Source organism: Podarcis erhardii (genome assembly GCF_964252035.2).
Source record: "Podarcis erhardii genome assembly, chromosome: 3".
Lineage (NCBI taxonomy): Eukaryota > Metazoa > Chordata > Lepidosauria > Squamata > Lacertidae > Podarcis > Podarcis erhardii.
Genome location: NC_138507.1, coordinates 58,428,291 through 58,456,245, shown reverse-complemented (window position 1 = coordinate 58,456,245; position 27,955 = coordinate 58,428,291). Strand labels below are relative to the sequence as shown.

Below are 27,955 nucleotides of genomic sequence, written 5' to 3'. Positions count from 1 at the left end.
GAAGAGAGCAAAAAATTGCATTTCGAAGTGCCATTTTCAGCAGCAGAGGGACAGTTGGCAGAGTTTACCAAGGCTGCTGAGAGCCGCTACAGACTTTAATTACCATCTCAGCCTTAATAGAAATTGGTTGGTCTCTGCCAATGGTAAGCACGGTGGTGAGAAATCTCAACTTGTCTTTCCTCCCTTCTCCCTCCACCCTTTTTCTGGCAGGCAAAATAAAGGATGCCTTTAATGTGCCTTCCAATACTGGGGCACGTCTGTTACATTTCAAGGAACTTTGAAAACATTTTCTGCTCCACCTTTAACTTTTTTTAATATCTAGTGTAATGCGGCCAGAATGCTTATTAGTGTTCCTGCCTTGAGGAAACTAAATCAAAACACTTTGAAATTCAGCGTGACAGACTGAAACCTCACATCCCAGTCTTATTCTTTGCTGTTAAGGAGGTTCAAGCAGTGGCCTTGATTCCAGGAAGCGTTGCAGTAAATTGTGTTTTGGGGCAGGGAGGGTAAAACTACTTTTAGCCTTTCAAGCAAATGCAACGTGAAATTAAAATGTCAGGGCCAAACCAGTCAATATATTCACTGTGTGTATACATTTAATGTGTCGCCGTCTTCTTTTTTACTTTAACAAGACTACCTATGGAAGAGGGACGCATCTGACAATTCTAGTGACAATTCTCTCACACATCCCTCTGTAGCTGCTCTTCAGCTTCCCTCCTAGTGGAACAAGGAAGTTCAGAGGGAGGAGATTTTCCACTGGGTGCCAGCACAGGAGGAATGAGGAGTTGTTGTTTTTAAAACATCCAACACTCACATGCTATAGACTGACTTCTGATGGTGCCTTCCACAGCAGTACAAAACAATCTTCTAATAACTGTGTTTACAGATAAGAGGTTTATTTTTAAAGAATGAATAATAAGCAATTAGCCTATCACCTAACTTCACACACACACACGGACAAGCAGAGGGTGAGGATCAAGATGCCACTTCTGATGACTACAGCAATGTGTCATAATGGAAATAAGAAGAGTCCTGCTGGATCAGGCCAAAGGCCCATCTAGCCCAGCAACCTGTTCTCACAATGGCTCACCTATAGGTACCCCTGAAGCAGAACCTGAGTTCAACAGCACTCTCCCCACTTGTGGTTCCCAGAAACGTGTTCAGAGGCATACTGTCCCTAGTAGTGGAAGTAGATCACAGCCATTGTAGCTTAGTAGCCATGGAATGTAAACCATAAACAGTTGAAATTGGAGAACTTGTCCATCTCCATCTCAGAAGAAGCCTAGATATTGAAGTTGCTTGGAACTTTGTCAAAGTTCCAAAAGTGTTTTTAAAATTCGAAAATAAAAAGGAGAGATTCCTGTGTGCAAACACCACACCTCAGATAGCTTTTTTTTTTTTTTTACAGTCGTTATGGCAATGTCTGGTTACAACACTAAATCATGAGACTGAGCCTAGCCTCCTTTCCCTCCCTCTCCCCTTCCAGTATGAATTCCCCTTCCCTTTTAGATTCACAACTGTTTACTGTGTCATTCAAACCTTAAACTGTGGTTAGTGAAAGCAAGCTGACTTCATAAAGTATGGCTTGAAGTTGGTTTGCTTCCACTAACCTTAGTTAAGAGAGTTGTGTGTGTGTGTTTTTTAAAAAAATCTTGTTAATTCGTTTTTTCTGTTTTCAATACAAACAGACATGCATTGAGATCACTGGGGTTGGAGGAGATTCATAAATAAGTGTGAAAATGATTTGGATGGGAGAAGGGGAAAAGAAAATGGAAAATGGAAGTGAAAGGTTTCTGAACTTCTGGCTGTACTAGAGGAGACAGGGAACAAGCAAGCCTGGGTGGAGACTGTTTTTTTTCCCTTGCAGTGCTAATCTATGGTTTAATATTATGTCCAAACTAGCTCAGGGTGAGTTTGCCTTGAGCTCAGTGGATGATGACCAAGCCAAAAGGCACAGGTCATTGGTAAGCTACCCAGGTGCTAGGAGAAGGCTCCAAGAAGATTCCTGTGTGCATCCACAGTGCATCCACGTACATATACTTTCCTCATGTTCATGAGGGGGATGCTGATTCTCCAACGTTACACACAACATGAAATACTTCTCCATAGGCTTCCTCTCCTTTAGGCTGCACTTTTAGGGAGCTACGTTAGGAAGGAGGGGTGTGTGAAAAGCTTATTCGATTGCATGGCCATTTGAAATCCAGGCCTGGACCACTGGATCTTGTCCATGCTGCTACACACTGAAGGCAACATTTTGCAGAGGTCCTTGCATTCATAAAAACAAGCTGATTATCGCTCAGGTGGTTGAATATATATTTTCAACATTGGTCTCCTTCATCCTACTTCAGAAACCCAAACTATTTACCTCTTTAATTAATAAATTAATAGCTAATACAGAAGAGGAAACATCTAAGTGGAAAGCTAGTCACTGTGAGAAGTAAATCCATTAATCTGTATGTAGCATACTAATTCAGAAAAGCCCACGTATCTGACAATAATATATACAAATGTATTGCAAGGATGGGGGGTGGGGATGCTTAAATGGTTGCATTGTCTTGTAAGCTGTATGCTTGAGCACATTTATTGAAGCCCCTGTTTGGCTGTGCCATCTGTGCCTTGTGCTGTTTGCTTAGTTAAGATTTTTCACTTGGTAAATGAGCGTTCTTAAAAGACAGTGAAGGCTTATGAATGGATAGAAGAACGTTTGGCTCATTTGGCTTCACCCTTAATCTGGCAGAATACTGAGATACACAAACTATAACTTGCTGCTGTAAATAAATATACCAGGAATGTAGAATGTAGGAATGCAATGTGTGTTGAGTGAATTTTTAGTATATGTGGTCATGGTCATGACTTTCATTGTGTAATCACTTTAATTAAGTCAGGCTATAAAGTTAGTCTTGCATGAGGAATGAATACACTAGGGAGATGGTGATGGATTGATGGCTGTTCAGGGAGTCAGACAAGTGTTGCTGGTGTTTTCCAGTTGAGTGGAGAGCTGTGCACATGTTAATGGTTGAGCTTGGGTGATAGTGCAGACCATTTATGGTGTTTATAGGGGGGCGGTCAAGGAAAGAAGAGCCTGACATTTTGTAGTGGTGTTGTGTTTTTGTTTTGGCTTTTTTTGTCAATGAATAACAGCATTACCCAAGTAATAAATTTTAATTAATATCTGTATCATTTTGGTTACTGCTAGTTTAGTAGAGCAATTAGTGTAATAAGTAAACAGCATTGCTTGGTGGCATGATAAATCACAGTGCAGAGCACACTGACTCTTCACCAGGATGATATATTATCCAATTTACTCAAATTTAATGCATGCCGAAAGAAACCGCAAAGCACACAGAAGCATAGCAACAGCTGTGGTGGTCTTTGGTTGCTCTTGGTGGGTTTGCTGTCAGAGACTTTGAATTGGTCCAACAATGTCAGCTAATTAAACATTTTAGTGTGGATTTTTTTTACAGTTGTCGTTCCTTTTTTAAAAAATATATATATGTAGATTTACAAATGTTTGTAAATGCTGGCAGATGTGACAGCAGAACGGGATGGAATTCTTAGGTCAAGTCAAAGCAGATATGCAGTGGGCATTGGGCAGACTTAATCCACCAATGAGGGTTCTGTATTTCTTGTGTCACTTCTATGCTCGGACACTCCTGAAAGTAGTTCATGTTCTCTCTGTGTGTGTTTTAGAGCCTATGAGAACACCAAAAACATTGAAGATCGCTGAGATCCAGGCCCGACGCATTGCTGTGGATTGGGAATCTCTAGGTTACAACATTACTCGCTGCCACACTTTCAACGTCACGATCTGCTACCATTACTTCCGTGGCCATAATGAAAGCAAGGCAGACTGCTTGGATATGGACCCCAAAGCACCTCAGCATGTTGTGAACCACCTGCCTCCTTACACTAATGTCAGCCTCAAAATGATCCTGACTAATCCTGAGGGGAGAAAGGAAAGTGAAGAGACGATAATCCAAACGGATGAAGATGGTAGGTTCAAATTCTTCTCTTCTTGATGCCTTAGCTCTCAAAGCAGGTGTTGAAAGAATTCTTAGCTGTGTTGCCTGCTTGAAAATTATGTTTACATGTTCATGTTAGCCTGTGAGTAGTTGAACAAAATGCCCAGACGTAAATGATAGTCATGTCAGCACATATCAGTGTAAATAGCTTACATTGATTTTTGTTTAAGTGCTTTGCTTGGACCAACCTTTAATCTTGGAGAAAGGGGATAAACTCCAGTTTGGGTGTGCAATGAGTAACTTTAAAGGATAAGGAATGATCTGCAGACTCACAAGTGGCTAATAGACAGGTGCAAAATGAGCCTGGTGCCTGGCAAATTTTGATTGCTAGTAAATTTTGATTGCAAGGCATGTGGGAGGGGCTTTAATGCATGAGAAAGAAGGGCTGATGAAAGTCCATAGGTGACTCTGTGGGGGTACCCATTAATGCTGGTACTAGCGTTACATCTGAACCAGGCCTAAGAAAAATATATGTCAGTGTTCGTTTGTCTCTAAATTCAGAGTCATTTCTACAAATTCATGTTTACAGTGCTGTGTTCTTACAACTCACTAAGTAATTATATCTGCATATATTGAGATTACTGCCTTAAAATATCCTTTATTTACTTCTGCTAACAGCATAACTTTATTTACCTTATTTGAGGGGTAATAAGGGACACTTTATATGTTTACAAAGCTCTTTAGTGATTATCCTTTTTATGAATCTAAATTTTCAACAAATTAAAACAGCATTAAATTAAGTTCCTAATTAGATGGAAATTACAATATACAGAAGTAGCTTAATGCTCATGTAGTCAGGTTTGTGACTAACTGCATATTCAAAATGCAGGAATATTGGCAAATGTGTATCTCTTAAAAGCCTTGTGCCTAAGCAGATTTGCATGTTGCACCAGGGTTGCTACCCTGGAATGCTCTGAATATTGTTGGACTCCAGCTCCTGTCAGCCCCACGGCCAGTGGTCAGAGATGATAGCTGTAGTCCAGCAACAGCCGAAGGGCACCGGGAGCCACCCCTGTTGTGACCAGTGCCTCATGAAGTACAAGCAAAATACCCTGTTCGCTTCAATAGAGAGGGCAGCTTTATATGCTCAAAGAGAGGTACTCATAGATTCAGAGTCACATGAGATACTGGATTGGAACAAGTAGCTATAAAGGGAAAGTTGAATCGTCAGTTGTTCCAGCATCACACCAATAACCTCAACTAAGATGTGGTATAATCAACAAACCATGGTTTCAGATCATCTGGCACATCAGAATCAACCCATGTATTGTGCTAACTGGAGTTTGATGCAGTGTCTGAATGGATAAGGCATTGATCTGATTCCAGAAGTCACTACATCTAGATAGGACTCCTGAGCAAATGGAATAATAAAGACAAGATGTTCTAAACCAGGTCGGCCTGGTAGTTTAGAACCTTCACCTATGGTTGATACACAAATCATTAACTGAATTTAACCAAAGAAAGGTTGGAGAGAGAGGTGTATATGATGTCAGGATGTAGAATTTGTAAGTATTTGCTAAAATGTATAAATAAAGGGTGTGGCATCCATTCACTCATTTAGAAGAAAGTGCATAATTGCTGTCAGTTTTGCAGGTGAAGTGTCTCATAGCCCCAAATGAAACCCTGCTCCCATATGGCGGGGTGGCAAATATTGCCCCTTATCTTAGCTGTGTGGGCTACAGTTGGGAAGTGCTGCTAAAAAAAACCCTCTCCCATTACTGGCATTTGGGTAATTGGCACAGTTGATTCAAGATGACATCATTGCATAAATGGCCTTGAAGTTCCTCCAGTTGTACACGGACCAAAGTTTTAAGAGATTGAAAGTTTTGCTCTATCCCTGATACATGCATCACTTGGCCTAATTTCAAAAGCCCTCTGCATGTGATCAGTCCAGCTCTCTGGCAAGAGTGACCTGTCCCTCCCCAGGAGAAGGAGAATAGAGTGACAGAGAGGGAGAGAAGGTGGTGGTTGGCCCTGGCCTAGCCCACCTCTCATACTTGATGTGGGGGGGACTCCAACCCTGTACTAAAAAATGGGTGTCCCCCCCCCCGTTCATACACACACACGCCAACACATCTCATTTTAGTTGACATTTTTTTTTAGCTATGGCCTGAGATAGGTGACATTAAATTAGGTTAATCTTCATGGAGTGCAGCCACATGAAACATTTGACAGTGAACATATTTTTAACAAAAAACAAACAAACAGAAATTATAATATTGTATAAGTATGAATCTATCTGATATCTGATGACTTATGTTCTGGGTTCAGAATCAAAGTGTCCCTAATGTGTCTCTGAATAATGCCCAATTTCTTTTTTGCAACCTAATCTGTGTTTTTGACAAATTGTAGCACAGTGTTACATTTTATTTATGTATTTTTTTGTTGCTGGTAAACAAAGATGCAAATTATACTAATGCGCTGTTTCCAGTCAACTCTACTTCCGCCAACAAAATATATGAATCCAGGAGTGTGGAATGTGAGCTGGCTGCTGGTTTCTTTCCCTTGGGGTCCTTAGAAAGAAATGTGGGGATACAAGGAAAGACATAAATCTCTTGAAGGCCCAATATTGCCATCTCCAGATGTTCAAAAATCTGTGATTTATATACGTACAAAAAAATGTATAATACAAATGTGAAGTTATATTACTTTACATACTGGGATCTTCAGGTGCTCGTATAACAATTCCATATTTCCAGCTACCGTATGCCCTTTATTTATTTTCTGAAGCCAAGTCTTTCTCCTTTTCTCTTTCTCTCTCTCATATCAGATATCCAGCAGAGGAGGCAGGGAGTTGAGACAGAAACAGTAGTTGATCAGAAAGGGGGCTATAAATAAAAACTCTTTAGCACTTGTGCTTGGAAAAAACTACTGGAGGAATAATAGGGAGGCTGGTCAAGAGATACAGCATCTAGTAGAGATGCGACAAAATGAGCTTTGAGCTGAAAGACAACGTGTTGCTTACAGATAGTGGAGACCTGGCTCCCCCTTGTTATGTTTTATTATTTTCAGTTCCAAGGAGAAAGTAGTATAGGGCAAAAGTGCACTCAAGTGTAGGTACGTGTTTGTACTATTAGCAAAGAGCTCTCTGGCTGCTAGGTCTGGAACAGAGTTGAGGACCCAGTTAGCCAGCAGATGTGGTTGGACTAACACTCCCATCATCCCTGACCATTGTCATGCTGTCTGAGACTGATCTGAGTTGGGAATCCAACAGCACCTAGAGTTCCACAAGTTGCCCGCCCCTGGTCTAGAGTCTAGCCATTAAGAGGGGAATTATGCAACAAATTGATTCTTCTCTTACTTTGGTATTATGACTTCTAGGGGACAAAAAGAAGTGATTTGTAGCAGAGCTGAATCACGTATCTTTATCTGAGCTAACCAACCAGTTATTTAGCTGCTGGATTCTAGGCTCTCTGTGGGGTGATGGTTTTCAGTCCAGCAGTCTTGTATTCAGTTGCAAAGCACTTTAGTTGGCCATAAGCTTGCAGCCTTAAATAACTGTTTGTAATGAACACTCAAGCATTGTGCATACTATAATCATGTTCATTTGCTAGACACATTTCAGTGCAGTCTGTCATGTGCACATTCAACTGCCAAAGGAAGTCTATCACCTGGGCTAGGCCCTGTGCAATACATGCTCCATTTGAACTGTAGACAAGAGAAACACAGAGCACTGCCATAGAAAACAGAAAGATGCCTACAGCACATCAGCAAATGCCACAAAACAGCACAGAGGGACTGTCAAGGGACATCAGCCATCATCTCTGCTTGAATCTTTGTCAGTATTGTGAAGCAAAGAATAGCAGTCTTCAGTTGACTGATAGGTGAATATAACTCATGGAAGCTGAGTACTTGAATCTCATCTGTTCACTTTTGGACTTTTTTCTCCATGAATTTATTTTTAATTCACCAAATTAATTAGTTTGTCCCAGGGGCAGCATATTATTGTTAGTTTCATAGAATCTGAAATAATTCTGACACTTGTGATGGACCTCATAATATTTCCTACTGCTTATAGTTCCTTTGATTCAATGGCTTTGTTTCTGCCCATTACAAATTTGCAACATGTTTTGGGAACAAATCTTTCAGAAAGGTCATATATGGAACTCATTGCATTTTAAGGTTTAAGAATGTGAGGTTGAAGGGGGAATAATTTAAAAGGTGGGCTAATACAAGTTTAAATAGAAGTAACTTGTTGGAGCTTTCTTAATTTTCCCCTCCCCTTTGCATTGCCCCCCCCTTCTTTTTAGATACACACCTTTGCCAAATGATCTGCTGATAGTTCCAACAGGTTGTAATGTGGCTCATAATTCACCTGTGGAATTGCAAAGCTGACTCATTTTGAACCAATTTATTCATGGTCCAGGCTGCTATTTAAACAACAATCCATACATTCTCAAAACCAAGCTGCCATTTCATGTGGCTTGATTCTAAGCCCAATACTTATTCATTTGAGGGGGTTGCCTTTATCTGACTTTTGGGAGGATTATTTGGCTAACACCTTTAAACCTGAATGTTTTTTGTTTGTTTTACAGTGCCTGGTCCTGTACCAGCAAAATCACTAAAAGGAACTCCCTTTGAAGACAAGATCTTCCTAAACTGGAAAGAACCTATGGATTCAAATGGGATCATCACACAGTATGAGGTATTTTTTTAAAAAATGGCTGCGGTGTCCTGTGTTTGGAGTATGCATGAGAATCTTGGGGATAATATGTACATTTTCCCTAAAACTTTAAACTATGCTTCATTCTTCACTGGCATGCTGGTCTTCAACTTAGAGTGTGCCAATGTAGTTAGCCTGGAAAATGTCTCCAGTCAAAATCACCTTGATCCATATTCAAAACTGGCTTCGAGGAATCCAAAAGAACTATTTCTTCCATTACTTTGTAGGAATAAGATATGTTATAAGTTTGTCCCTTATTTTGAGTCTCTTTTTGGTGCATGGGAATTTAATGATAAACTTAATCTTTTTTTTTAAGTGAACTCTTTTTCTGTGCAGAACAGTAAAGTATATAATAATGTGAATCTATTCACGGTGCTGTCCACACAATGACTGACCTGAGCCTGAAATCAGTATGTCATAATAATCCTTAAATTATAGAATGGTTGAACTGTTGTGATTAAAAAATATTAAGAACTCCTTCTAAAATTATATAATGATACAGGCTTGCTCTGCCAATAGACTTTTAATAAATGATGAAACCTAGAGCTTAAATTTGTAACTTTGATTTAGATCTAGTAGCATTAATATATAGCTTTCCTGAATCATGATTTAATGGAGCCCTGTCCAGTGAAGGCTACAGGTAATATATGTGAAAATTTATTAATAGAAACCTGACAATTCTAGTCTTCAAGGTAACGTGTTTTTCCCCTTCAAGAAACTCTGAATGCAAATTCTGGTGATTCAAAAAGGTTTGATGAATGAGCCCTTGGGGAAGGAAGGGAAAACAATAATTTTGCACCAAATTTCCTGTGTATCTATCATACTCTGAACTGGGCAGCCTTGACAATATTACTTTTCTGCTTAAAAAACAAATTAAATACTTACACGAGGCAGTTAAATGCCATCATATTTTACATGACCTAGCATATTTCTGCTTATCCTCATTAGCACTTTACATTCTTGAATTTCACCACTATACTAATGAAAAAGCTCAGTATATCATGGGTGGGCTTGAATACATACATAGTATTGCTTCACTATATTTAAGTAGAACTTTTTAACAGAAAGAGAGGAATGAAGGAAATAAGCAGCTGTCTGCCACTTTACGATAACAAAGCAAATAAGAGGGCTTCCTGCCTTCACCTGGATGACAAGATTTGAAGTAGATATCTGATTTTGTAGAGAAATTAGAGAAAGCCCACACAACTTGTGCTCAACAGCCACAGTAGCCTGGGGTCACGGGACAGGACTCAATATACATCTAAATTTTGCCACTTGCCAAGCTGCAGGCAACATGATTGGTCCAACGTTGTATATAGTAGGTCCAAGGGATCGTTTTCTGCTGAAGGGCTGCATCCCCTGGTGATGAACCTTTGGGGGCCTACATATCTGATGTGCCAGAGGTAAAAGTGGTTGAGGAAATGGATGCAACTCTTCCTGTGTATAGTGGACTATATTCCAGCCATGCATGTTTCTATTCATGCACACACCCATCCAGGCAAGTAAGAGGCATGTTTACAGTTAAAGGACAATTTCCAATCAGGCAAAAGTACTTGAGGATGATGCAGAGCAGGGCTGTTGAGGGAACATGATCTGGGGAAAGTCCTGGGAGCCAGAATTAGAGGCCTGTCGGGTCTGGGGTTCCCTATTGTAAAGCCTTAAATTAGTGAAATGTAGTACCATTTTGTTCACCTCATAAAAATTATACAAGCCAAAACATTTTTTCTGATGTTATAGATTGATTTACCAAGCTTACAGAGAGCCAAGGTGGAGAGATTGCCGTGTGTCCATTGCCACTATATGCTAAGTTTGGATTTGAAAGCAAGGTTCTTTCGCTGAAATCCAGAAGCTTAATCTAAACGTTTCACTGATTCTCAGAAATTCCTTAATCCTGCCAGGGATCCTGCTAAGACTCTGAAATTGTTTCCACAGGTCAGTTACAGCAGCATAAGATCATTTGATCCCGCAGTTCCAGTGGCTGGGCCAGCTCAAACTGTGTCAAAGCTATGGAACAGTACACATCATGTCTTTTCCCATCTGCATCCCGGGACTACCTACCAGTTTTATATAAGGGCCAGCACAGTGAAAGGATTTGGGCCAGCTGCGGCAATCAATGTAACCACCAATATTTCAGGTAATGGCAAGCACACACACACAAATATTTTTCATATTCTTACGTTTGTTTTTACATAAATTCTTCCCCCTTCCCTTCAGGGAATAGTAACAAAACATGCTGGCTGCAGTCAAGAGAAGATCATTGGGTTGAGTTAAACATGCAAGGAGGGGATATTGTGAATGAGAGTGCAAACTGCATCCCATTCCCCTTGCTCTGTGCATGTTCAAGGGTGATTATCTGCAGTGGGGAAGCGAAGCCTCCCTTGTTCATGGAGGTAACTGCATGTTTGCAACCCTGATACTCCAGGCATGGGAGCCTCCATGACTACTGGAGGCTTGCTTGCTGGAGACAATTGCCCCTGAACATGTGGACTATGATTGAGATGGAGGGCAGTGTAGAGAGAGAGAGAGACCTACTGCACTCATGCAGTCTCCCCTCCTTGTTTGTTAACTTAGTCTCCATAATATGGGGGTCGCTAACACAGTGCCTGCAGTGCCTGTGAAGGCCGCCTTTGGTGCCCTGGGATAAACCAGAATACTCAAATTCAAAGCTTTTATTTTTTAAAAAATAAAGTTTCCACCGTTTTTAGAACTTGAGGTATGATGCAAAATTTACTTGTCCCTCCCATGCTCCCTCCTCACCCCTCTCTCTCGGTCTACCCTTTCAGCATTTACTTTGCACTCACCTGAAAAATTCTAGCAGAGGTGGGAGAGAGGGAAAGGTATATATGTGAAGCATGCATGTATAAGAGAAACACAGAAAGATGTCTATGTGTCTGTGTTCCATATGCATGTCTGCACTCTTTAAGAGTGAACTTGGTATGGCCACCTGATATATCTTTTGCCTGGTGCTGAGACAAATTCTCCCTGTTGCTTTTAGACAGCAACAGCATGTGAGTGTACGAGTGTCTCTGTGTGTGTGATTAATATTGTGCGATCTCCACAATTGGGACCAGCAGGACATAGCTGACTTCCTGTGGCAAACATATTGTTCAGTTTGGTCCCCCCCCCCAAAAAAAAATTTGTGCTATGCCACACCCCCAGGCCATGTTGTCCCTGGTGCCCACAACACTTTCTCAGATTTAATAAATGTGACCCCTGCCAAAATGAATGCCTGAAAAGGGTTAATGAGTGAATGTTAACAGATAACAGAGTGTTTTGCACAGTGTTCTGCTCAGGTGGGCAAACACTTAGAAAGGAGATTATATACACAGTCTGAAACCCACATGGAGTAATTTGGATTATTTTCCATCCTTGTATACATACACACAGAATCATAGAGGTGTCGAGCTGGAAGGATATGCAGGAATGTTTTTGCCCAATGTGGGGCTCGAACCCACAATGCTGAGATTAAGAGTCTCATGCTCTACCAATAGAGCCATGTTCACGGTACTATTTTTAGCATGAGCTGTGTGTTTAATTTCATTTATTTTACGGAATAATGGAAATTGGTTTAGGGTGCTAAAACCCAAACCAAGATGCATAAATGAAAATAATGCACCTCTAATTTAAGGTTGTTCATCATTTTATATTAAACTTTACTGTGTTTGCTATCTTTTATGCACGACACAAAATAGGTAAGTAGTGTTTGCATATGAGTAATATCAAATAGGAGGCTAAAGCACCCATAGTTCTTCAATAGCCTAGCAGAAGGTCTGGGCTTTTTGGAAATTGAGCTTTTTAGAGCTACTGGGAGTGCCGGAGTCCTGGGAAATGAATGCAATGTGTTAGTTACATCAGCTGCTGTTTCTCTGTATCATCAACATGGCCGTTAAGGGACAAAGATATTTTGCCACACTGATACAGCATTTTGACTTTGGGCCAGGTTGCTATATATTATTCACTTAAAGAGCATGGGACGTTTACTAGATCCAGCTATGTTGGGAGATTTTCATAAAATGTTCCTGCTTTTTCATTCTCCTACATTGTGCCATGGATTTAATGCAGGGGTGGAGAACATAGTGCAAACAAGATGGTGTTGGACTTCACATTCCATCAGTCCCAGCCATCATGGCCAGTCTTGAGGGATTGCAGGAATTGTAGTTGTAGATGGGGAAGTACCATAGCTCAGTGGTAGAGCATCTTCTTCACATGCAAGAGGTCCCAAGTTCAATCCCTGGACCCTCCAGGTAGGGCTGGGTGACACCACTTTATGAAGTCCTGGAGAATTGGTGCCAATCATTGTAGACAATACTGAGTTAGGTGGACCACTAGTCTGACTTACTATTGGACAGCTTTCTGTTTCCCTGTGTAGTCTGAGAAGGTTATGGAGACACCATGTTAGCTTAGCCCTGAACTGATACATTTTGAAATAAATGGGGTAGAATCCAAAGTAGCGCTAAATCTCTTGTTCCATCAGTGCAAGGATGGAAATCCTTGTGCTTTCTAGGGGTTTATAAAAAATTCTTGAGCAAATTTGGGAACACTGTAGGGCATACGCAGTGAAGGAGAAAGTCCTGTTGTGCAAGCAGAAATCTTTATGCTGATGGGACATAGTTGGTTGTTGGTTATCACAGCAAGAAATGAGGCATGGGATCATGAATGACTTCTGTATTCAGAAGGAACAAGTATTCGCTAGGCTCCCGTGTGTATGGCAACTGCAAATCTTTTTTTTTCTGTCGAATACATGCCAAAATCACTTCATAATGCCAGTACAGAGAGGAGATAGCCTGTCTCTATGGAAAGCTGTATAAGGGTTAGAAGAGAGTCAGAAGCTGCTTGCTGTTGAAATGCAGGGTATCCTTTCATTTGAATAGTGGTTCTTTATCACCTGGCAGCCTCAACAGAAAAGTGATTCTGTTTCAGAAGACTGGGATTAAACATCAGGTTTCTAGAGATGAATAATTTGGGAAGGATAGATTCAAGTTTTCAGAAGAGCTGAAAAATTATAATTACCGTATATACTCGAGTATAAGGCGGCTTTTAAAGCACATTTTTAATGCTGAAAAAGCCCCCTTGGCTTATACTTGAGTGAGGCTTCTTGTCTGCGGTGGCAGAGGAGGAACGAGCAGCATGAAAACAGCCCTTTGGGGCTACTCCTTCCTCCTCCACCACCTTTGCTGCTGTCAGCGGCAGCGGCAGAGGAACGAGCAGCCCGATAGCAGCCCTTTGGGGCTGCTTGTTCTTCCTCCGCCGCTGCCACCAGCTTCTGCCTCTTGGCAACACCCTAGGTAGGCAGGGGGACGGGAGGGGCTGGGGGGAGATTTGTGGTGTGGTGAACTGGCTTATACTCGAGTCAATAAGTTTTGCCAGTTTTTTGTGGTAATTTTTTTTTTATATATATAAATATTTATTAAGGTTTTTAAATATAAATGCACACATAATAAACAATCTTACTTCTTTTACAACAATTTCATAACTTCTTTGGACTCCCTCACGTCTCCCGCTCCCATTTACATCGCTAAAAATTTTTTCCAAACAAATTATCAACTTGTTTACAATCTCATGTCCACTCATTCAAATATAATCTAGCACTTCTTCCAAAAAAAATTTATATTTTCTTTAGTCTCACTTATCATCAAATTTAAATCTAGTTTAGTGGTGGCCAGTTTTTTATAATCTAGCATCCTTCTTAACATTCAACCAAATTACAATGTTTTTGTAGATACATCTTAAATTTCTCCCAGTCTTCCTCCATCTTCTCTTCTCCCAGATCACGGATTCTGCCGGTCATCTCGGCCAGTTGCATATAGTCCATCAGCTGCATCTGCCACTCTTCCAGTGTGGGTAGATCTTGAGTTTTCCAGTTTTTTGCAATGAGAATCCTTGCTGCCGTTGTTGCATACATAAAAAATGTTCGATCCTTCTTTAACACCTTCTGGCCGACAATACCCAGAAGGAAGGCCTCTGGTTTCTTTGTGAAGGTATACTTAAATACCTTTTTCAGCTCATTATATATCATTTCCCAGAAGGCCTTCACCTTAGGGCATGTCCACCAGAGGTGAAAGAATGTTCCTTCATTTTCTCTGCATTTCCAACATTTATTATCAGACGAATGGTATATTTTGGCAAGTTTAACTGGGGTCATATACCATCTATATATCATTTTCATTACATTTTCCTTCAGAGCATTACATGCGGTGAAGTTCAGCCCAGTGGTCCACAACCTTTCCCAGTCCTCAAACATAATGTTATGCCCAATGTCCTGTGCCCATTTTATCATAGCCGATTTAACCATTTCGTCTTGTGTATTCCATTTTAGCAGCAAGTTATACATTCTAGATAGTACCTTGGTCTTTGGTTCTAACAATTCTGTTTCTAACTTCGATTTCTCCACCTGGAACCCTAACTTTTTGTCATTTTTAAAAACTTCTTTAATCTGAGCATAATGTAACCAGTCTCGCACCTTATCCTTCATTTTCTCCAAACTCTGCAATTTCCAATTGTCTCCATCTTTTTCTAATATTTCCCAATATTTTGGCCATTTGGCCTCCATATTGGGTCTTTTTCGGGCCTTAGCCTCCAGAGGTGAAAGCCACCTTGGAGTTTTATTTTCCAATAAGTCTTTATATTTTGTCCAGACATTAAACACTGCTTTCCTGACAATATGGTTCTTAAAGGCCTTATTGATCTTAACTTTGTCATACCATAAGTATGCATGCCAACCAAAAGCATTGTTAAAACCTTCCAGGTCCAGTGCGTCAGTGTCTTCGAGAAGTAGCCAATCTTTTAGCCAGCAGAAAGCTGCGGCTTCATAGTACAACTTTAAGTCTGGCAGGGCAAAGCCCCCTCTTTCTTTCGCATCTGTTAATATCTTAAACTTAATTCTGGGCTTTTTGCCCTGCCAGACAAATTTAGATATATCTTTCTGCCACTTCCGGAAGCACTCCGTTTTATCCACAATCTGTAATGTTTGAAACAAAAACAACATTTTTGGCAATACATTCATCTTAATAGCAGCAATTCGGCCTAACAAAGAAAGCTTCAATTTTGTCCAACTATCCAAGTCTCTCTTAATTTCAGACCAACATTTTTCATAGTTATCCTTGAATAGACTCAGGTTTTTTGCTGTTATGTTTACCCCTAGGTACTTTACCTTTTTAACCATAGTTAATTCTGTTTCTCTCTGAAACCGTTCTGACTCTATATCTGTCAAATTTTTTCCCAGCACCTTGGTTTTCTGTTTGTTTAATTTAAATCCCGCCACCCGACCAAAGTCCTGAATCAATTGTAATACTCTTTTCGTACTAGATTCTGGCTCCTGCAGGGTCAAAACTAGGTCATCTGCAAAAGCTTTAAGTTTGTATTGTTTCGCTCCGACCTGAATCCCTTCCACCAACCGGTCCCCTCTGATCATATTCAAGAGCACCTCCAGAACCGAGATAAATAACAAAGGGGAAATCGGGCAGCCTTGTCGTGTTCCTTTTTCAATTTTGAACTCTTCTGTAACCACATTGTTAACTATCAGTTTGGCCTTTTGTTCTGAATATATTGCATCAATCCCATTCTCAAACCCCCGTCCCACTCCCATTTCTTTCAAATTTCCCTTCATAAATTTCCAAGAAATGTTATCAAAGGCCTTCTCCGCATCTATAAAAATTAACACTGCTTTTGTATTTATGTCTGTTTGCAAAAGTTCCAAAATGTCAATAATGTTCCTAGTATTAGCAAACATATGTCTACCTGGGAGAAAGCCTGCCTGGTCTTTATGAATTACTTCATTAAGAACTCTTTTTAGTCTACTTGCCAAAATGTCTGCAAATATTTTATAATCCACATTCAGAAGGGAAATGGGACGATAGTTTTTGAGTTGTGTCTTTTCAGTTTCAGATTTTGGTATCAATGTGATAAAAGCTTCCTTCCACAATTCCGGCGCCTTCTTCCCTTCCATAATTTCATTACAAACCTCCATCATTGGTTGGATCAGATAGTCTTTTAATATCTTGTAATACTTGGAAGTCAGGCCATCTGGCCCTGGAGATTTGCCCAGTTGCATGTTCTGAATGGCTTGTTCAATCTCTTGTTGTGTTATTTTGTTGTTCAGGATTAATCTGTTTTAGTTTTTTGTGGTAAAATTAGGTGCCTCAGCTTATATTCGGGTCAGCTTATACTTGAATATATACGGTATTTTACCATGTACAGCTGTTAATGCTAATGTCTTTCATCCTGAGCTGCCATATCACTGTCACGTCATTTCATAATTTCAATCAATTAAGTGGGGGAAAATTGATCATGGTAGAACAGTATATACATAATAGATACACAGTTCCACGATATGCTCCTGCTGTTACTTTAGGAGTATTTCTTATGCAACATTTGTTGAAACACTGAATAAAAATGATCATGATATCTTCAGATCATAAGAGTCTACCCACAAGTTTTTCACTGAGATTATTTCCATTCATTAATGTACGTAAAAATTTATATACCACTCTTCTAGTCATTATGCATCTCTCAGAACAATTAAAACCAATATGCAATGCATTCCAGAAATACAATAGTATTCTTCATCATCATCATTCACTTTCTTCACAAAAGCGAATCAAAGTAATTTACAAAAACCATAAAACACTAAGACAACCAACCATCTGATCACAACTGTGAAATGTGATTGTTTGTACATTGTAGAAACTGGCAGAAAAGCTATGTGTTTTGGCTGATTTTATTTTTCTTCTGATTAGCTCCCACATTACCAGACTATGAAGGTATTGATGCATCTTTCAATGAAACAGCCATCACTGTGCTCCTGAGACCAGCACAAGCCAAAGGAGCTCCAATCAGGTAAAAAACAACCAACACCACAATATGCAAACCATTCTATAGTTAAAGCCTATGGCTAAACATTTAGATCAGGGTAGCCAACTACTGTCCCTCCAGAAGTTGTTGGACTACAACTTCCACCATCCCCATCTAGCATGGGTAGTGGGCAGAGATGATGGGAGTTGGAATCCAACAGCATCTGGAAAGCCCACAGGTTAGCTACCCCTGATTAGATAATAAAATAATTTTTCAATTAGCAGTAATCTTAGCTATTCAAGACCTGATACATTGAAAGGCTTCTTTGATTTTGTCAAGTTCTTGTTTAATTATTTGATCTTGTACTACTATTAGCATTTGTGAAATATGAAAGATGCTCAATCCTATGCAGATAGGACTTGACATTTGAGTAAACCTGCAACCCTTATATGGTGATATGTTCTTGGTTCAGCAGTAAAAGACTTGGGCGCTCTAGGTTCAAGTCCCCTTTTCCCATGGACATACCAGGAGGCTATGCGCCCAGGTGATGTGTCCTGGCCTCAGTTCCCTGTTGTTAAAAAGTGGAATAGTGGTGGGGATACATATGCATAGGGGATAATGCTCTGCAACCACACTTGCCAGAAGAATTAAAAAAATTGGCACAACCTTGTTTGCATTTGAAGCAAGATGCTGTTTCTTGCTTCAACAAGTTCTTGGACATGGCTTCTGTATCTGGATATCTCAGTTTAAAAATCTGTGTTTCACCTCTAGATGATGTGGCGAGTGTTGTTTTTGATTAATTTTTGTAGCCTTTGATGTTAATAGTTTGTGTTTCTATTACTTATTTATTTAAACTAATATCCTGCCCTTCTTCCAAAGGAGTCCTGGTGGCAAACACAGAAAAGTTAAAACATTACAGTTAAAAATAAAATGAAAACATATGGAAAACATTTATTTATTTATTTATTTTCAAAAAGCAAGTGTTAAAAACATTTTAAAACATTTTTAAAAGAGTCACATACCCTCACATGTAATGGTTTCAAACTTGCCGGAAACATAGTCTTTAAACCTGGGTAAACATGAATGTTTTTATGCTTCTCCTGAACATTGTTAATGAGGAAGACAGAGAGAAGCACCTTCCCAGGGAGTACATTCCACAAATGGGGAGCTGCCACCAATAAGGCCCTGTCACTGGTCAACAATTCTGCATTCAAGCTGCTGTTTAAGCATTGAATGTAAGCCATTGAATATGAGCAAACCCCAGAGCTCTTCCATATGAGGAAGAGGCCCTTATATGAGAGACCCTCCTCACATAGAGGAGCTTTTTATGGTGCAGTAGTATCTGCTCCCTATTTACTATGGCACTAATTTCTGCTCTTTTAAAAACAATTATCTGGCTTAGCTTCAGGTTACTTAGTTGTGGCAAGATAAGTCCCAGCTGACATTCTGAAACCAGAACATCTCAGGATGCATTTTTGACAGCCCATTTCTATTCTCGATCTCTCGGGAAAATGCCAATGTTAAACAGTTCAACAAACTTACTCAATTTAAATATGCAGCATCTAATTATGTGTTTTAGGAGTCAGCCTTCCTGATATAAATGCTCCCTTGTATTCCTTGCCTGCTTTGTGCACATGCCTCTTGAAGCAGATGTTTGGGTAATCCAATTCAAATTTGCAGGTGCCGTCAATCATTCCTTAAGATGCAACATGCGGCGGTAGTCACAGCTCTAATCATGACATAATCGTGTCTTGCCTGCCAAGCGTTATCTCATAATCTCTAGTTTTCTTTATGGCCTCCTGAAGTTGTAAGCCAAACAGCAGACATGAAATACAAAGGGAGACTGGATGAATCAGTATTTATAATCAGATATTAAGCCTTACTTTTACCAAGCTGGAGGCTCTCAGCTCAGCCGGTAAGGAAGAAACATTTATTCATCAGTGAGCTGCAAAGAAAGGTGATTTGCTTATCAGTGGCAGCATGCACTATTTAAGCCTCTCTACTGAACAGTGTCCCCAAAATTAATAAATAAAGGTGGCAAGTAATTGCCAATGAATGATTATAAGGACCAACTAATCCAGAATGCGGCAGCTAGACTGGTGACTGGGAGTGGCCACCGAGACCTTATAACACCAGTCTTGAAAGACCTACATTGGCTCCCAGTACGTTTCTAAGCACAATTCAAGTGCTTAGAAGTGTTGGTGCTGACCTTTAAAGCCCTAAACAGCCTCAGCCCAGTAGGAGCGTCTCCACCCCTATTGTTCAGCCCAGACACTGAGATCCAGCGCCGAAGGCCTTCTGGAGGTTCTTTCACTGCAAGAAGTGAGGTTACAGGGAACCAGACAGAGGGCCTTCTCAGCAGTGGCAGCCACCCTGTGGAACGCCCTCCCACCAGATGTCAAAGAGAACAACAACTATCAGACTTTTAGAAGGCATCTGAAGGCAGCCCTGTTTAGGGAAGCTTTAAGGGACTTCCGGGTTAGCGCCTCCGGCAATGGCGGAGCTCCTCCGATCGGGAGGAACTTGCTCCGTGGAAAGCAGGGTCTGAACCGCCACGGCGAAGGCGGAGACCCTTGGAAATCACAGGCGGAAGAGCCTGTGAACTTGGGATTCGGCTGGCACCTTTTGCGCCCCCCTACTCACGGGGAGACCCGGTATCGGGAATCCGGAGCGACGTGGGGTGAGTGGCGCGGTGCTTTGAATCGACCGCTTCTTTCACGGAGTGAAGCCGCATTGCTGCTGTCGGAGAGCGCTGACTTTTTCCTGTGGACAATAGGATTTTAAACAACAACCCGTGAGTAGAACGGAAAATTGGATTTCTAAATACCTTAATTCGGCATCGAACGGGGAAGGCTCAAAACAGGAAGTCCGCCTCCCCTTTTTGTAAATAGACTGAAGCAAAGTATTCGTAAGCTAAGGTTTTGGAAAGCTTCATGTAAAGGATCAAACTTCCATTGATTGAAACTATTAAACCCCCCTTGGAAGCAGGGGAAGAGGGGGAAAATTTTGACCAAGCGTGCCTGCAGGAGAGAGTGGAAAACTAAATTACCACGTCTCTGAACCTGGGAACGGGCTGCAAAAAGAAAAAAAAAGGAAAAAGTCCATTGACGGTGAACAGTACATATTTGACAGCTAGCTACAAGAGAAAGATACTGTTTCCATTGTCTGCTTCTGTGTTTTAAAAGAAGAAAAAGTAACTGAAAATTGATACTATTTTTCACCTTTGTAACTGTGTTGGAAAGGACTGAGTTTTTGAAACTGTTACAAGAGTGGAGCGAAGGCATCCAGCTGTAAGATAAGGACTGTGAGAAACCAGAGTTTGACTTTGAACATCCCAAGAATGTCGGTTAGGGAAGATTTAGTGTCTGCATTTTATAAGACAAACTATTTGTTGGAAAAGCTTCATAAACAGATAGATGCTATGGCTACTAAAATTGACATCTTGGGATCAAAAGTGGGTATCAACACAGAAGTTGTCAAGGATCCGGCACAGGAATCTATCATGACTGAACAAATCGTTGAAAAGGAGGAGAAAGTTGCTGTGGTCGAACCTAAAGTAATACAAGGGGGAGCCTTAACCTTACAGATGCAAATTGAGGATTACAAATTGAGGCCCTTTATGATTGAAACTAGAAAAAGCCAGATATTGAAGATTGGAGCCTGGCCTGGTCTGGAAAAGGAAAGTTGGAGAGATTCCCCAATGCAGGGATCAATTGACTTTTGGGATATGGATTTGGGTCAGGAGGAGATTGGAGCTTTTGGGGCCTTTGGATTTGGAGGAATTTTGAAACAAGATTTGGAATGCTTTATGGATCCTAGCTTTAACTATGGAAATCTGGCTGTCCTGTTAAGAAGGAATAAAGGCATTGTTGGGATGGAGCTCCCCCGAGATCTGCTTTTTAGCGCTAAAGATTATGAAGAAGATCGGCAGAAGGGACGTGAAGAAGAGTTAAGACCTTCGGATATAAGATCTCCAGGTTGATGGGCTGTTTGGAGTTGACAGAAGGGACGGCAGAGGCCGAGACCAGGGAGAGGAGACGGTGGAAGAAGATTGGGAATTTAAAGTTTATATTTGGAAATTTTGTAAAAATTTAATGAGGGAGAGAAAAATCGTGGAATGAAATTTTTATGACCCTAGTGGAAATGTTTTAAGAGTTTAAGTTCAAATAGATATAATTGTTAATTGGCGAAAGAAGAGAATGTAAAATTATAGTACATTAAGATAGATTATAAGGACAAAATAAAGAGGGAAAGGATTTGCTGAAATATTTAACTGAATTAGAATACAAAAAAGGGAGGTGGGAGGAGGTCAAGGAAACAAGCAAATGAAAGATATATTATGTGAAGGTTTGATGTGTTTCTTGCTTTTGTTTTTCCTTTTTCCTTAATCTTTTTTTTCTTTTTTTTATTTGTATAGTATTCTTTTTTTAATGTGATACATTGTTTTGTTTTTTGTTTAATTTTGTGTTTTTCTGTTTTATCTGTAACCTTTAAAACCTCAATAAATATTATTTTTTAAAAAAATTAATATTTGATAAGTTATTATATTTTATTCTTTTGTTGGAAGTCGCCCAGAGTGGCTGGGGAAGCCCAGCCAGATGGGCGGCGTATTATTATTATTATTATTATTAATAATAATAATAATAATAATAAGTTAGCTTCCCCACCCCTCTTTCAAACTAGTGGAACTATCCTGTTGCTGTTTTCTTTATTTCTTTAAAAGCATTTCTAAACTGCCTGATACTTTAAATTGTTTAATTACCTTTGTATCCCACCACACCATGGCTGTCTCCTTCTTTGCTTTATCCTTACAACAATCCTGTGAGATGGGTTAGACGAGGCATATCCAAAATCCACTTCGGGGGCCTAATCCGGCCCCTGTGGCAGTATAGGTCATCCTAAAAGCTCAACAACTTCAATCCTAAAAAAAAGCTCAAGAACTTTGCTCGGCCCTCACACATGTTCACTTCATCAAATCTGGCCCTCTTTGAAAAAAAGTTTGGGCACCCTTGGGGCTGTGGGTGGCCCAAGGTCATCTTCCAGTGAGTTTCATGGCCAAGTAAGGATTTGATTTCCCAGGTTTTATTTCTACATTCTAAGATTAGTCCTTACACCCTAAGGTAATCTATAAAATGAGCAGTACACCCCACTGGCTCTCATTACTCTCACTGTGTTCTGTTTTCCAGGACAACATAGGAAGAGGGCTGGTTAAACTTGTAGACTGAATTCTGCTTAGCTGTGTGCGCAAATAGCAGATTAAGTGATAAAACTGTTCCGGGATTATACTATGGGAGGAGCATTCTCACGATAGATTGTTCATCCAGTTAAAATAAACTCACTGCAAGTTGAAACCTAGATGTTCTTCAAGCCCTTCTCCCTGATATACTAGTCTTGTATGTGCTGTACACCCTCCTCAAAGCAGGCAATCTCCTGTTTGCCCCCTGAAATGACATACTCCAGCATCAGATTTACCACCTCGTCTGCTTCTTCTGGTGAATTAAGCTTCAGTGCCCTTGAAATAGCAAAATTTGAACACTCCCTCTGTTGCCTCCCTAAAAGATAATGAATGTTTGTAACTCCTCCCTTGAATGAAACCTTGGTTTCATGTTAAAACATAAATTGAATCATAAATAAATGAAATATTTCATACGCACGCTTCACCCTGCTTCTCCTCTTCCCTTGGGCTTTATTCTTCTAAAGTGGCCAGATATTGGAATTGACAAGTTTACTGATCTCCTGGCATTTTGGAGAGTAAAAGTCTTGTCATTTGTTTTGCGTTGGCAGCGCTCAAGAAAGGAGTGACAGTGTCTGCAGAGGCAAGCATTAAGATGTCCATTGTTCCCAAGAGGGAAAGCCAATTGATTATGCAAAACTTAGATTGCATCGCATTACCGCCTAGATTCTTAAGGGAGGGAATGAATAAAGCATGTAGTATTTAACACCTTTTCATGTGAGAGTATCTGAAAAGAAAATTAGGGATTGTATCCAACTAAGCCTAAATTGAGTGGGTCTTCTCTGAGTATGACGGTTGGATATCATCCTAACGGAATAAGCTTCCCCGTCTTTTCCCGCCTTTACTCCAATTTGTCCGCACTGCTTCTCATTGCTTGAGGTCATGCTCACCTTTCATTTGGTTCCTTAGCAGAGTTTACCAGGGGCAGGGGTGGTGAACCTGTGACTCTCTGGATATTGTTGGATTCCTAGCAGCCCAAGCCAACGTGGCTGCTGAACAGGTTTGATGGGAGTGGTGAGCATCTGCAGCAGAGCATTAGAAGCAACTAAAAATGTCCCTTACACCTACATGGATCCTAAGTAGCTCGAATGATTTCTATGCGACATTGCATGTGGACCTCCATCGTTTTGTATATGGTCCCATTTTATTTTATTTCATTGTGGGAGTCTAGGGAGGAAGAGATTTTGACGTACTTGAAAATGCCGTGGTTCTTTTTAAAACAGGAGCTCAATTCAACTTTGTCCTTTATGGCACTTTCTAACAGAACATCCAAGTGCTGATTATCAATTAGTCTAACGTTTCAGTTGTTTGCCTCTTTCCTCTATAGGGAAAAGAAGAGCTATAATTACATTCTCTGGTAAAATGAGATTTTTATGAGGAATGACCAAGAGCTGTCATTGCGAGGAAGGTATTGGCAAGTTTAGGCTGAAGTTTGTTTTGGGGGTTAGCTTTTTTTCCCCATCCTTTTTTTTTAATAGGCTAGATGCCATCTGCTCTAGCAATTTGTAACGTTTTTGTCAGTGGCAACTGTAGGGAAAGGAGTCAGACTATTTGGGGGGAGTGGACAGATTTCCGTCCATCTGTGCTTGTATTACAGGATGTCGCTTATACTTTAGATCTGCATAGCTGTGAGCCAAGTTAGATGCCACAGCAAGGTCAAAAGGTGGAGATGCCTGTCGACGCGCTTCTGTCTCTAGTAATATGACAACAGCAAATTGGTGCTTCAGGCATTGCTTGGAGGCTGCCACGACGGGCCTTGAAGCCGAGCTTTCTATAATATTCTTTCAAAGGCAAATGCTGACTTCAAATGCTGCAAATTATCAAGCAGAAGGATTAATCTATTAAAAATGTCTGTGCTTAATGTAAGATCCAGTCCTGGTCTGCTTAATAGTTCAAAGTCTACATCAGTGATGAGAAAGACTTTCCTGTTCCATTAGATCTTTTGGGGAAGGGAGGCTGAGAGCGATGTTGCTGTGGAAATAAAGGAGAGAACTGAAATTAAAATTAGGAGAAATAAAATGACCACCTTCCACTCGGGGCCTATTGCTGAATATGATTTGGTTATGAGACGCATAAGCTGCCATTTTTAAACCTGCTTCTCTGCTTGACTTGCGCTTCTGAGCTGAGTGTGGTACTATTTGGTGCAACATAGTTACGTGATAGAGTGTTGTGTGCTGTCAGTCTGGCATCATCTTATAAGTCATGTTTTTCTCTTGGCTTTTAACAGCGCCTATCAGATTGTTGTTGAAGAGCTGCATCCTCATCGGACAAAACGAGAAACAGGTGCAATGGACTGCTACCAGATTCCTGTCACATATCAAAATGCTCTGAGCAGTGGCTCGCCATATTATTTTGCTGCAGAATTGCCACCTGGTAACCTTCCTGAACCAGCTCCTTTCACGGTTGGTGATAACAGAACTTACCAAGGCTTCTGGAACCCACCATTGGCTCCCCGTAAAGGATATAATATCTACTTCCAAGCTATGAGCAGTGTCGAGAAGGTAGGCACCTCCCTGAATTTTCTTCTGGGGGGGGGGGGAAATCAGATCTGTTGCTAGAGGTTATTTGGACTATCAGGCCAAGGTCCAGAAAGATCTTCATGACAGAGACAACTAGCTTGCACATGAGCAGCACTGAGCTTTTGACTTGTTCCTTTCATACAGCAATCCCTCCAGCCAGGTATGCACAGTAAACAACTTTTGATTTCCCTAGCCTATCTCAAAAGAGGCTTGTTGAGCAGCATGCAGACTTGTCGGAGGGGTGGTGGAGAAGAGTCAAAAGTCACATTTGCTTTTATTTCTTGAAAACATTTTGATCCTGTCTTTCCAAACCAAGATAGCAAACTGCGGTAAAATAACAAATATCTCCCTCTCTCCCCCCCCCCTCTCTCTCTCTCACACACACACACCACTCCTACTAAAACAGAGAGCAGCAAAGTTTAAAACAGCAACTTAAATGCACCCAGTGAAACAGCTTCTGTGTATAGAGCTAGACTCATGTCCAGCGGTTGCTCAATATGTTTTTGTTCCTGGTATGAAAAATTCAAATGACATTATGGGTGAACAATATCGCCTAAATAGACAGTTTGCTTCCCTTTAGTGGTATCTTCATATCTGCCACCTGAGGCAGGCCATCTCACCATGTCTAAAGCATCTGGATGTAGGCCAAAGTTGTTGGGTTCTTGTTATTGCAAACCCTTTCTGTGGTTTCCATTTTCAAACGGCATGGCTCTGTGCCATTCATATTCCACACACCATTTCCCCCACAGCAACTACCGTATTTTTTGCACCATAACACTCACTTTTTTCCTCCTAAAAAGTAAGGGGAAATGTCTGTGCGTGTTATGGAGGGAATGCCTACGGGTGGCATGTCTACGGATTTTCCTCCTCTAAAAACTACGTGCGTGTTATGGTCGGGTGCGTGTTATAGAGCGAAAAATACGGTATTACTGTTTGAAAATTTAGTAAGTTTCTTTGGGGCTGTACCATCAGTAAAATAAATTTCAGCCATGTATGTTTCCACATTCCAAGGAAATAACGCCCCTCCTACTGTTCTCAATGCCCAGGTAGTTCAGGAGATTAAATTGCTTCAAGATAAACAAAACCCAGCTTGCTCAGCAGGCCTAATAAAGCAGTGCCCCACATGCCGAACATCAAATAAGAAAAAAATAAGTTTGTTTTAAAAAGCCACTGTAACTCCCATAGCAGCTACATGTTTGTGAAAAGCATCAGTACACAGGTTTGCTTCCAAATTGCTTGACCACTGTGCTGGTAGGAAAGGTATGGCTGCAGATCGCCATTGCTATTTCCTCCCCATTTGATATCTTGACACCATACAGCACTGCTTCTATTTCAGTATGCATACTGATAGAGAATAAAGCAACAGGAAGTTAAATACTGCAGGCAGCTCTAGGTGTGAAAAGCAACATGACTTGATAAGCCCCATGCTGCTTTTGCCACTGAATCATTTTCCTTTTGTAAATAGAAATACGGGAAGGGAAAGGGAAGAAACAGCATTTAGAACAGTGGCGGAGATATTTAAAACTTAGATTTGAGAATTAAGTATAGTCTTGTATGAAATCTCTGTCTCCTGGTTATTGTGCCCCAGTAGCAGATGGCTGAGGTGCAAGGAGGTGGAGAGGAGGGATTTGGGGAAGATTGCACCTAGATTGATAGGCTTCAGGAAGGTTAATCTGCTTTCAAAAGAAACCAAAGCGATTTCTACCCTGCCATTTGGATTTCAGCTGCAGCTAGTAATGAAGAGATCACAGCTATCAATGACTTTGCCTTTGAGGCTCTAGAATGAAGCTTCACCTAATGTCTATAATTATAAGAATTAGCTGTTTATCATAGCAAGATGAGGAAAATGTCACAGCTTGTGAATTTGTGTGCTAGAATAGCTGTGGAACTGGAGGATTTTCCTGATGGGAGAAACTCGTGGGTTGTTTTTTTTAAAAAATAAATTAAAAATGGATAATTTTAGAATAATAGCATTCTGATATTAGGAAATCAAATTTGCAAATGAAGCTGGAGGTAAAAAGATTGGCAGGAAATCTGGGAGGCCCTATCTAAGTATTTCATTATGTGCAGATGTTTTATTAAATCCCATGATGTTTTATTAAATCCCATGACCTAGCTTTAAACATGGTTTACAGTCTATGCTGGAAGGGGCACTTTCTTCCACACGTGGTGGGAAAATGAATAAGTGCAGAACTTTCTGCTTAATGCCTTAGACTTGATGAGCTTTATCACAGGCTCCAACATTCTCCTATATCTAGCCCACATTTTGCTACATTTTGTTATTTATTTATACTTATAGACCACTTTTTTTGGGGGGGGGAGATTATCCAAGCAGTGTACAAGCAGTGTACAAATTCAACTACATATAAAATATGACTAAAACACACAGACCAAATGAAAAACAAGTACACGTATTACCATCATTAAAAACAGAGATAAAATCAATAGAAAACAAATGCAACTAAATCAAGTGTCTGGATAGGCTTGCTGAAACAGAAAAGTTTTCAACAGGCTTCTAAAGCTGTAAGAACATCAGAAGAGGCTGCTGGATCAGGCCAATGGCTCGTCTAGTCCAGCATCCTGTACTCATAGTGACCAACCAGTATTGATGGGAGGCTGAAAGTCAGACCTGAGCCCAACAGCACTCTCTCTACCTGCAATTCTCAGCATCTGATACTGATGACATAAGACAGCATAGCAAAAATACCTGCTTAATGTCAACAGTACA

General features: G+C 40.5%; 1 protein-coding gene across 14 annotated transcripts in view; it reads left to right on the top strand.

Moving 5' to 3' along the window:
- PTPRK (protein tyrosine phosphatase receptor type K) overlaps window positions 1–27,955 on the top strand; it is a 341,149-nt gene that overhangs the window by 243,303 nt on the left and 69,891 nt on the right. For all 14 annotated transcript variants that reach the window (XM_081856114.1, XM_081856122.1, XM_081856118.1 and 11 more), the window contains exons 8-12: window positions 3,691–3,993; window positions 8,558–8,667; window positions 10,618–10,819; window positions 17,421–17,520; window positions 24,936–25,209. In XM_081856114.1, coding sequence (XP_081712240.1) covers window positions 3,691–3,993; window positions 8,558–8,667; window positions 10,618–10,819; window positions 17,421–17,520; window positions 24,936–25,209 — 989 coding nt within the window. The remainder of the gene's footprint in view (window positions 1–3,690; window positions 3,994–8,557; window positions 8,668–10,617; window positions 10,820–17,420; window positions 17,521–24,935; window positions 25,210–27,955) is intronic.